The sequence below is a fragment of the Pteropus vampyrus genome, unplaced genomic scaffold, assembly GCF_000151845.1.
Source record: "Pteropus vampyrus isolate Shadow unplaced genomic scaffold, Pvam_2.0 Scaffold55, whole genome shotgun sequence".
NCBI classification, from domain to species: Eukaryota; Metazoa; Chordata; class Mammalia; order Chiroptera; family Pteropodidae; genus Pteropus; species Pteropus vampyrus.
The window spans coordinates 4,882,991-4,894,805 of NW_011888836.1; the positions used below are offsets into that span (position 1 = coordinate 4,882,991).

General features: G+C 42.9%; 1 protein-coding gene across 1 annotated transcript in view; it reads right to left on the reverse strand.

Annotated features, from left to right (window-relative positions):
* Positions 1-11,815, reverse strand: part of CABLES1 (Cdk5 and Abl enzyme substrate 1) — a 119,393-nt gene that overhangs the window by 62,625 nt on the left and 44,953 nt on the right. The window contains exons 2-3 of the mRNA XM_011360490.2: positions 10,661-10,732; positions 5,286-5,378 (exon numbers count right to left, since the gene is read on the reverse strand). Of these exons, the coding sequence (XP_011358792.1) occupies positions 5,286-5,378; positions 10,661-10,732 (165 nt within the window). The remainder of the gene's footprint in view (positions 1-5,285; positions 5,379-10,660; positions 10,733-11,815) is intronic.

The window sequence follows — 11,815 nt, forward strand, 5'->3', positions numbered from 1 at the left end:
GCATTTCACTTTATTGTGATAAAATATATAAAAAATGCCATTTAACCATTTTAAGTGCACAATTCAGTGTCATTAAGTACAAACACAGTGTTGAGCAACCATCACCACTATCTATTTCCAAAACTTTTCCATCGCCCCAAGCAGAAACTTGGCAACCATTTAGCAATAACTTTCTTTCCCCAGCCTCTGGTAACCTCTAATCTGCTTTTTTTCTCTTTGGATTTACCTATTCTGGATATTTTGTATAAATGGAACCACACAATATGTGACCTTTTGTATCTTATTTAAGTCAGCATATTTTCAAGGTTCATGTGCATTGTAGCACACATATCAGCTCTTTGTCCCCTTTTGTGCCTGAATAATATTCCTTTGTATAAATGTTCCAAATTTTGTTTATCCATTCATCTGTTGATGGATACTTGGGTTGTCTCTACCTTTTGGCTGTTGTGAATGATGCTACTATGAATATTGGTTACAAGTATCTGTTTGAATTTCTCTTTTCAATTATTTTAGCTATGTATCTGGCAGTGAAATTGCTGGGTCTTATGGTAATTTATGTTTAATTTTTTGAGGAACAGCCAAACGAACCGCCAAACTATTTTCCACAATTACTGCACCATCTTACATTCCTGTCACCAGTGTGAAAAGGTTCCAATTTCCTAGTCTTTCTATCAATCCTTAGTTCATTCTGGACTTGAATCTTCCTCACAGTATTCTTCTACATTTGCCATTCTTTTATCAGTCTTTGGCCTTTAGTTAATGATTTTTAAAAATCAGAATTCAATAGCGTTTTCTCAAGATCCACTAGGACACGTTGTCTTATAGTATATGGATTTTTATCTCCCACGCTTCCCTTCGATTATGACAAAGAGCTTTGAAATTTGATGCCTGGATCCACATTCCACCCCCTACTTTCTAGCTAAGTGGTCCAGTTTTCTCCTTCATAAACTGGGATGAGGACTGTTTAAATTTCCTATGGCTGCAGTAACAAATTACCATAAAGTTAGTGACTTAAGACCACACGAATTTATTATCTTACAATTCTGGAGGTCAGAACTCTGAAATGGGTCTCACAGCGCTAAAGGCAAGGTGTTAGCAGAGCTGGTTCTCACTGGAGGCTCTAAGGGAGAATCGCTTTCCCGCCTTCTCCAGCTTCTAGGAGCTGCTGCATTCCTTGGCTCATGGCCCCTCTTTCATTCTCTCTAAGCCAGCAAGGGACAGTTGTCTTTCTCACACTGCATCACCCTGCCACTCACTCTCTGGCCTCCCTCCTCCACTTTTAAGAACACTTGTGTTTACACTGCGCTCACCCAGATAATCCAGGATGATCCTGCTATTTTAAGGGCAACTGATCAATGAGCTCCACTCCATTTATCCCCTTAATTCCCCACTGCCATGTTACCTAACATAGTCACAGGTCCTGGATATGACATAGACATTTTGGGATGGGGCGGGGAGCGGGGGAATGACATGTTATTCTGCCTAACACAACAACAGTAACAGCTACCTCACAAGGTTATTTCAAAGATTATGTATATTTCTAAATTCTTCCTATTGCTCAAGATATAGTCCTGGTGATATTTAAAAGATCTTTCCGCTCGTTTACTCAACAATCACCCACTGAGTTTAGTTAATGAAACAAAGTTTATCAAGAACTTGGAGCATGGCACCCAGTAAGCACTCAATAAATGCACCCGTTATCATCTGATGATATGCATAATTTTACAATCCTTCTGGGCAATATGGTTGCAGGCACAAGTAGCCACTTCTTAGTCTGAACTTTCTGAAATCTGTCTTTCTAAAACTCAGCCAAGCATTGCTTTCTTTTCCAATTATCAAGCCCAACGAGACTTCCCCAGAGCCAAACTGTCTTTGTATTAAGGCAGAAAACTGGAGTGCGGCAGCTTCTGTCGCAGCTTCCCCCACCTGCTAGGAGATGCAACACCTCGCAGGGCCAGGAAAGAACTTATCGCACTGTCTACTGAAGGTGCTCACTCCACTTCACGTGCCAGCTGGGATTTGTCTAATGTCATAGGGAGAACTGGGTGAACATGGAGCAGGCCGAACCCACGAGCTTTACTTCTAAGCAGCTACCTAGATACTACTGATCATAGGTTTTTTGTTTTTTCAATAACACAAGATTTCTCTTTTATCATATTTGCTCCTCAGTTTTTATTATCTTTTCTCTTTTCTATCTTCAATTGTACTTAATATGCACCTTCAGTAGAAGGTATGGCTCTGATGGAGGGTGAGTCTATTTGAAGTGAAAACTATTTATTTGTCTGGAATGAGCAAATTCCATGAGGCTGGATTAGGGCCCTGCAGTAAGGCTTTGCATGTAACAGAAATACAGAAAAGCAAGCGGAGTGTGTTTTCGAGTCACGCTACAGAACTTTGAGCCGGTAGAGCTGAGGACGGAGCCCAGACACAGATGGCAGACCCAGCGATGAAAGCTTCAGCTCCACTGTCAGAATCAGACAGTGCGATGAATCTCAATACAGATGCTCCTCCTTTCATCCCATCGGCCGCACTCTTGTCCTTGCTGAGACGTGAGCCCAAATACTCCTTGATGCTGGTGCCTCCGTCACCGTCAGTGGGCTTCCGGACAGAGGAACCTCAACACCAGGGCCAAATAGCAAGTGGGCCCCAAGTTTGGCCTGCAGTCTGAGAGGCTGGTCTGTGCAGTGAGAGGTTACAAGGAGACTCAGAAGGTGGGCACACTGTCTGAGTGGGCAAAAGTAGGGGCTGGAGTAGAGACCGAGACCCCTGGGCTGGGGAGCCCGCTGCGGGCCTCGGGGCTGTGCAGGCTTCCTTTCCAGTCTCTTGTCCCCGGTGCAAGAAGAGACAAACATACCAGTAACTCAGGCCATTCTGTTTTCAGTCCAGAACTTCAAGATCTTTAATGAACACTTTCAGCCTTCTCTGTAAAGCCTCATTCCTCCCCACTGCAGGCAGAAACCTGGGTCGAGTGGCTCTGATACTCACTGTAGGAGTGCCCCTCTTGTGTAGTGCTGGTGGTGCTGTATGTGTGTTTCTGTACACCTGAGGCGGGGGAATCAGAGACCCCGCCCCAGCCATTGCACCCGTGTCTCCCTTCTAAGAGAATGACCAGGATCCCTGCTACCCATCACTGCTGGACCGGAGATCATCCACATGTCCCTAGCCACCGTCTCTCGGGACAATCTCACGCCTGCTGCCCAGCTGCAGTGGGGGCAATTCTCCTTTCCTTTCTCAAATGGCAGGTCACATCCTCCCATTCATCAGCTCTTGACCACAATTTCCTTCTGTCACCTCAGAAATTGCATTTTCTTCCTGGTGTCCTCCCAGGTTCTTTCTTTCATGTAAGAATAGTCCTTCCTTGCTCATTAACCGGGTGGGGGAAGGAGAGCACCCCCAGCACCTCCAGTCCTTTCATCCTCCTTTGGCACAGGAAAAGCAGTTCTCACCTGGGCAGTTACAACTGGCCATCGCCACAGCCTCCAGCCTGTGGTTCCTGTCCTAAATTCCTGTTCTCAGATCTTCAGATAAGCTAATAGTCTCTCCTGGCTCCCTCTGAAAATTCTCCAGCAAAACTGCCAGCAACTGCCTGCTTTTCGGACCATTCATATTGTTCCTAGGTCAAGGGTGTGCTGAGGAATATGGCTTCGTAAAGCACACACTGGCAATCTCGTCAGTCCAAGTCTTTTGCTAACTACATGCTCTCACTACCAAACCATGCCAGGCAATTATCTGACTGTATCCTCGACAGCATCTACAGGTGGGAGAATACTATTAATGTGGCTGACTCCTTTGGCTTTGTCACTGATTTTAATTAGGAATTAAAGGCTTCCTATGCTTATTTTATGGTTAAAGAGATTACGGATAAAAACACAAATGTAAATAAATGATAAATAATTACACTAAAAATAATATAACTAAGGTTTGGATTTAGTAATTAAGAGCCACAAAAGATAAGAAAAACATGGTGGTTAAATGAACGAGGCATAATAATTATAACAGTGAGAGTAAGGAGAAGAGAGAGAGAAAGTCAGAATATTCCATTTAACAGATGGCAGTTGGGTACATTTTAACTAAAGCTCTGTACTTAAACAATGAATATATACTGACTATGTAAAAATTATTTGACAAGGGAGCTCAATCGTGCTATTCCGAAATCACTGAATAGCCATAAAATTATATTCCCTTTTCAACTAAGGTTTAAAAAGTACATACAAACTTCAAGAAAATCATTCTTTAAAAACTGTAGTCATTAGTGTTATTATTTAGGTTGTACAGTGTGTTTTACACCAAATTACAATAATGCCGGGCCTTAATCATTCCATGAGCCTAATGACTTTTTAGCAATTCTCATTTGGTACAGATTAGTGTACTAGTGGTCTTCTGTACATCAGGAGGTCCAACAAAATGGTCTTTGCGCAAGACCTCTGCTCTGGGATGGTGTCTATAACTTTCCCATTCAGGGAAATCATTATCCAGGTCACAGGTCTGTGGGGCAGAGCTGTTCCTAACAGGTACAGAGGGGTACAGAGCTTCAGGGAACCCCGAGAGGTCTTAGAACTCTGTTCCAGCGCCGCCCTCGGGCTGCCATGAATGGACTTAGCTGGTCGATCACAAACATGCCAGCAATAACGATTCTGATCTATCACTAAGATAGTTTTAATATCAAGGTCACATAAATTTCAACCACAATAATTTTCACTTGACAGCACCTTCTAAAAGAGCAACTGAAGAGCCGGAGAAACCTGTGCTCCAAATGTCAGCAGCCCAGGAATCTGAATCAGCGCTCAGTAAGAATCTGCTGGCAAAGTCATGATTCTAGTCTCCTAAAGACTATCAAAGTTAGCACCAAAACCAAGTTCAGGTACAGATCTGGAGGGATATTTACTGACTAGAGCACATAGCCCTGGTGAAAAAAGGAAATAAAGCAGAAAATGAGGGGGAGGAAAAATTAAAAACCAAAATTCAACTTTTTCTGTTCCAAGTTTTCTATAAAAATATATTTGAGTACTATTAAAAAGTCAGTTTGTGGTTAATCTAAAAATCTCAGCCAGCCTCTGGTCACTGTTAGGGAGCATTATTTCCTATAGACTTCTTTGGATGATTCTGGTGGGAATGGGGTAGAACTGGTCTGTTTGGGAAGGTTACTGGAGATACTGTTCATCTTAACAGCACTGGCTTCACTTGGCGGAAGTCTCATCATTCAAACAGTCCCTTCCTCCCTTCCCCATTGGACCCACCCCTCCTACAACTGGAAGGCTGGCGAGCAGCTTCTGTTAGTGTAGTACCTGCCATTCCTGGTATCGTGTTGCCGCATATTCTTGATAAAATGAATCTTCTTGAAGTTCTTTGGTCTAGGCGAACCTGAGAGAGTTCGACATCTGAAAAATAAAGTCATTTCAAAAACACAGTCAGTTGTTCCCTGGACAGCTGAGGCATCTCCACACAAAGACAGGAAGGAAAGACCAGACGAACGGTTGGAGTCACCCCAAGGATAATGAGGACAATATGGCTGGAAGCGAGGAAGCTTTAAAAAAACCCAACGACAGACAACTTCCTTGATAATACTGATAATAATTTATATGGGTCTCTGAAAAGCCAGCTAATGAAAAAGATTGTCCTCAGTTACAATAACACAACTTACTCGGATTCCAAAGACATTATTCTTTCTTGTCATCTTAAAAAGAATCCTCCTGTATCAACGCAGGTAATGGGAACAGAAAACTGGAAATTTAAAGGACTTAGAGACGAAAAACACTGGAAAATTCAACTTTAAAAGCAACCCTGAATCATTTTTCTTCTGTAGCAGGACTCTGGCCCGAACTACTTGGCCAGCTGCCTCACTTCTCAACTTGACTAATGCCTGGAAGTTGCAGCTTTACTTTGAATGAGAATCAGAGACCCAGCTAGTGACTGATTTTTTTCTTTCTTTCTTTCTTTCTTTTTTTTTTTTTAAGATAAATTTTAAATATTTGTTGAACAAAATGAATTGGATTCAAATTATTTTTTCCTGGAATATATGACATGTTCTTGCACTACAGAACTGACAGAACAGACTACGGGCTGAAAAGATCTTATTTGTTTGTTTGTTTGTTTTCAAAGTTACCTGGCAAATTCTTAAGTTACAAAGCTGCAACAATAACAAAAGAAAAAAAGCAAAAAATCCAACAAACGAGTCTGCAGTTTGGTCTTTGTTACCAAATTGTTTACTTAAAACCCTTCTGACTATGGACCTCAAGGGCCAATCCTGCCATCGGAAGGGGGTACCCAAGAACTCATGCTTCAGAGAGTAAGTTCCAGAGGGCAGTGTCCTACTTCCCAAAGCCACATTGAGGTCTGGGCTGGGGCCACTTCTTCTTTCCGCCCCCAAGTTTAGTGAGTTCTAAACTTTGGGGCTTCAGGTACAAGAATAACCCAACCAGGAGGCACAGCTGAGGGCAGGTTGGGCCACAGCACTGGAGAAGGGCAAGGTCACAGACCTGCAGAGCCACTCCCATCTTTACAATCCCCACGGGCCCAGCTCAAGTGAAACAGGTGACATCCCTGGTCCGGACCGCAGCATGTACATCCCCCCAAACTTTCTTCTTACCCTCCCTCCAGGAAGGGCCAGTCTTGCATAATTCTTATGAAAAGAATTATGCTTTTCATAAGAAATAGCCCCTTAAAATATAATTTAACTTAAAAACAATCATGTTGAAATGAATGAATGCTGACTGAAGCAAAGACATCAGATATTTGGTGACTTTCATTAGAAAAAAGGGGTTCCCCTAGCCTTGTGTCTAGAGGAGGGAGAGCCCCATGCTAGTCACCAGAGCAGGGCCCACAGCCCATGCGGCCCTGCAAGATGCTTCAGCAGAAACCACAGTCCTCCCAGCCTCCACCCCCAACAGACCCTGACTATCACTTGTAATATTCCTTCCCTGGCATTGCTGTGAGGATTAAATGTGATGATGTATACAAGCCTTATAAACTGTCAAGTGACACGTTCAAATATGCACATTCGTGCATACATACTGTACATTCATGTAAATATTCAGATATGCATTTCATGTGCTATGATTATTACTAACATACCATTAAGCTACAAAGGGTACGTATTTTGTTTCTACTTGCCACCTACATTGTTAAAACTGTGGCCCTTAATAACGGTCCTGAATTCTTGGTTTTAAATAGTCTTTTAAAGGCTTGCAGAGCCTTGCCTGAGGACATTTAGTAGGTGCTTCCTGTAGACTTCAGGCAAAGTCTGAACAGGGGACAGTACCCACCAATCCCTCTCCCCACTCCAGGCTTCTAACCCCATACTTAGGCTTCTGGGGGCTAAGGGGATAGAGCCTCACTCTGCTTCCTTGAGGCAGCCCTCTGGAAGCACACCGAAGACTCCAAACTGCCTCACTTCTACCTTTAGAAATAACTGCTTGATTCTGCAAGCTGCCCAACATCCCCATCTGTCTTTCACACACCGAAGGAAGTTCTAGAACCATGTAGTCACTGGAAAAGGGAGAACCTCTGAAAGCGTAAAGGTTTGGTTCCACTGGTTTCTGGACAGGGCCAAGTGTTCAGAAGTGTCCTCGCATCCTTACCTCACTTCCCCCCAAAAAGCAGAGCTTCCTTGGCCAGCCAGTCTGAGGGTAGTGGACCCAGAGCTAGACTGTGAGCTAGACTGTGATGGTACCTTCCTACTCCTACCCCAGTGGCGGGAAGCTGGTACCAATCCCAGCCCAGAGGAGGGATGACCCCCGAGCTGCTCCCTGCCTCCTGTGCCTGCAGAAAGAAGTGCTGTTGCCTTTCAGGTTTGAAAACAAAATTCCCCAGACTTCCGCAGGAAGTCGGCAAGGCACCATAGGTAGCTATCAGTACCAGCAATCCAGACAGACTGGAAAACTGGGGCAGCTGGTGGTGACTGCTACCTTTGCTGTAGATGAACTGAGGATTTTCTGGACACCTAATAGGAATATCCTAGGTCCTTATTTCTAGGATACTGTAACCACCAGGCAAGTGGAAAACTTCTCAGTCTATAAACCCTCTTCTATAAATGCTCAATTCTTAGAGTTCTAGGTGGATACAGAAAATGAGCTTACTAACAAACTGTGATGCAGAGAAGAAAAGCAAGACTTTTAAAAGAAGAAATTAAAGATGCTTTAGGTAGATACCAGTACCCAATTCTAACTGGGTATGCTACCAATCTAGCCTTTCGTTCATGGAGCTGTTTGTTGTCTTGCATTTTTTTTTAAACATTCAACTAAACCACTAGGGAATCTAAGAAATGCTTTAAGAGAATTGTGGCATTAGCAACAATTGCCAAGGAAATTGGAAGACTGAGCACTCAGACTGTGGCAGGTTAAGCAAAGAACAAATTAATTTCAAAGCCACCTGCAAATAAAGTATAAATATCTATTTAAAAACATATGTGTTATGTGATGCAAAATTAAATTAGGAATTAAATTAAAAATTAATTTAATGAAAGATTACCTCTTTCTTGTTAGCATTTAATTACACAAAAGGTTTTTAATAGATGCCTTGAAGCCATTTATTCAATGTGCTGAGTTGAAAAACAAGTTGGGCTAATAGTCTTCAACCCCCACAATTCCCTCAAATACTTCAGTGTTATTAACAGTACATTCATTTCGCAGAATCAGGGAGCTGGAAAGGACCTCAGAGATCAACCAATTTGCCCCGCCCATTTTAAAGGTGGGAAAATTGAGGCCCCAGAGAAGCTAAGTGAATTTCCCAGGCCATGGGAACCAGTAAGTAGAAAAATCAGGCCAAGAACTCTCAAACTAAGGTCCCTTCCTGCTATGCCATGCTAATTTATTTCCTAGGAATAAATAATTTTCTAAGTAAGTTTTTTTATTTAAAAAAAAATCCATTAGGGAAAATGAAAATTTCTTAAACTACCTAAATTCCCTTGATTTCCGACTTATTTTTAAATTTTATATTTACACAAGATTATATAAGTATAATATTCTGTAAGAGTCGGATGAAGTTATAGGTAGGGCAGATAAGCCATTTTTACTCAGCTCATCTGTACTATCAGAGGCCTGAGGAGCAGAGCGCCAGGCTGGGTAGATTCTGAGAGGAGGGTATGGGATGACAGGACACACAACCAGGATCATAGTGCCCAGCTCCTCCCAAGCCCCCCAACTAATAACCTAGAATCCCTGAGGAGCGGGTAACATTTCTTTTTTAACTGGTTTCATTGGCTCACAGCTACCACATTGCTCTAACAACTGTGGCTTCTCGCAACCTTTCGAAACACCAGGGGCTTTTCAGCTCTATTCATTGATTTTCCCATTTGTGGGAAATGCCAAATGCCAAAGCCACTTGGTGCCACCTGAGAATGTTTCTCCTCCACTGTTGCTGATTACTTTGGACCAGAGCCAGTTCTCTAATTTGACTTTTAAAGCAGCTTTTTGTAGGGCTCCTTCAAGGAAACAGCCCTTCTCCTAACATTTAATATTGATGGGTGGAAAAACACTTGCACCCAAGCCACATTTGTCACACAGCTACACGCCATTCATCTTAGGATGAGCCCAGCGGTTATATACATTTTCAAAAAGACTTCAAAAATGGAAATCAGACTGTCTGGCCCTGGCTTTCTCTTTAGAATGACGCCAGTGAGGAGAGTCAGGGTCTCCTGACACTTTCAGTCTGACCCTAGGCCTGTCTATGCTCCACCTTTCATCCAAGTGGTCTGTGGACAAGACCTAAACTTGGGAGTGAAGGTCCTGGCAGGGAAGGATCTGGCTCCAGAGTGAGATGCCTCCCTCTATACACATCAGCACCCTCCCAGGCTCAAAGGGAGGATCCTGGAGCTACCGAGTCCTGACCAGCAACAGAAGCACAAGCAGGGCAGATGTGGGTTCCCAGAGGAACTGGTGTGAGTTGAGGGGAGCAATAACCTCCCACAGGCCACCTCATCTTCAGCCTGCCACACATATCTGTAAAGCCACGGCGTCCCCATCGTGCCTCAGCGACTACTGCAGGAAGGAGCCTCTCTATGCTGGCCGACCTGACCCATACTGCAGTGAGGACTAAAGGAGATGCAGAGTCTGAGTACTGAGTCCTCCCTTCAAGGAGGGTCTGGCTGGACTGTGCTGCAGATGGAGGCTGGTGAAGAGGTGCAGGATTAGAGGAGAGAAAGCTGCCAGTCAGAGGCACAGCACAGCTCAGCAACTGTTGTCACCCAAAAAAAGATGCCTCACAAGCACTTTTGTAATCCCGTGGGAGAAATGGAATGCTTTCAGCCCCAAAGGAGCACTCGCAGCTATCCTAAACCTAGTTTCCCCAGCAACCAGCTATACAGTGACTTCGTGGGCACCTCCTGGTGAAACTTAGGACTGTGACGCCACTGTTACTGCGCCTGAGAAAGCTGGGACAGTGATGGACTCCTCTTCATCAAGCAGCAGCTTTCAAATTTAAAGAGAAACAGCCCCCAAATTCGCATGTGAATTGGCCTCTCCCAATATATGCCTGGACTGGAACAGTTTTCTAGTTCTAAGGGTCCTCAGGGTAGGGGTTTTTAAACTATGAGTCTGGGATTCAGCGGGTCATTTAAAAATTTTAATGCTGTAGATCCAGAACATAAAAAAAAGAAGCAAACTTTGGCTGCCATGTTGCCGTGCCAGCCCTTTACGTACCTATAAACGCGACACAGAAAACTTACCTCCGTAGAGGGGCGTTCTCTTCAATATCTTCCAGGGTCTCCAAGGACGATCTCTGGGAGATGAGACGGCGCCTGCAGAAAAAGGGAAAAAAAAATCTAGGAGTTAAAACTGCATTGTAAAATGCATTAGGCATTTCTGTAAATCTAAAACTGTTCTAAGAAATAGAGTCCATTAAAAAAAAAATTGGACCAAAGTTGTATTTGAGAGGCTGCCATGCTCCCAGCCTCCATCCCAAAGGCCAGGACCATCTTACCTTGCTTAATTCTGAGCCATTCTCCTTAGTTATAGGGCAGCTTTGTGTTGATTGGGGAAGTTGACTGATCCTTATTATGCTGCAATTTCCCCAAAAGACAAAAAGACATGGCGTCTCTTATATGACTTGGGTACAGTGTGCAGTTTTTCTCAAGCATTAGATAATACTGTTAAGTATTAAAATATTAGTGGTCTGAACCAGGTTAACTGATACATATTAAAATTTAAAACCATATTAAATAAAATGTCAATTGGGGCACAATAAAATCATTAGGATGCAATAAAAAAAAAATTACGGTCTCTGGATGGCCATGACTTCAAAAGTAATTAGAAGCAAGAAAGACACTATTCTTTTGGGAGAGTTTCTCAGAGACAGTAAGAATAAATATCGGGCGTGGTTAGGCAAAACATTCATTCTTTCAGGCTGCCAAAGGATTGTAAACTACCTGCTAAAACTTCCTCAATCTAGTTTCTTTTGCCAGACTGAAATAAGCACAGGTCCTAGTTAACAAAGACTGTCCAGTACTGGGTCAGGCTGGGGTGGTAGTAACTTCACAGTATATCCATTTGACCATCATTTCACTGTAAGTGATTTGGCTCAGGGTGGTGGGCAGAAAAACACCCGATTAAGTCTTAATGTACCTCGAAAAAAATGGGACTAAAATTAGAATGATAATTCTGTTTTGAGAAAATTTAGGTTAAGAACATGTAATTACAACTATGTTCTAAGTTGTTCTTAAGAAAAAAATGAAATGGATTTTGATTTTTTTTGTGTGTGTACTTTTTCTGACCAACTACCCCGACACCTTTTGCTTCATGTTTTAATTTTAATAAGACAATCAGAAAGATCATTTTTGCAAATTCAAGGGCTTCATTAATTTTCTAAGAGCCTTTCCACTAAC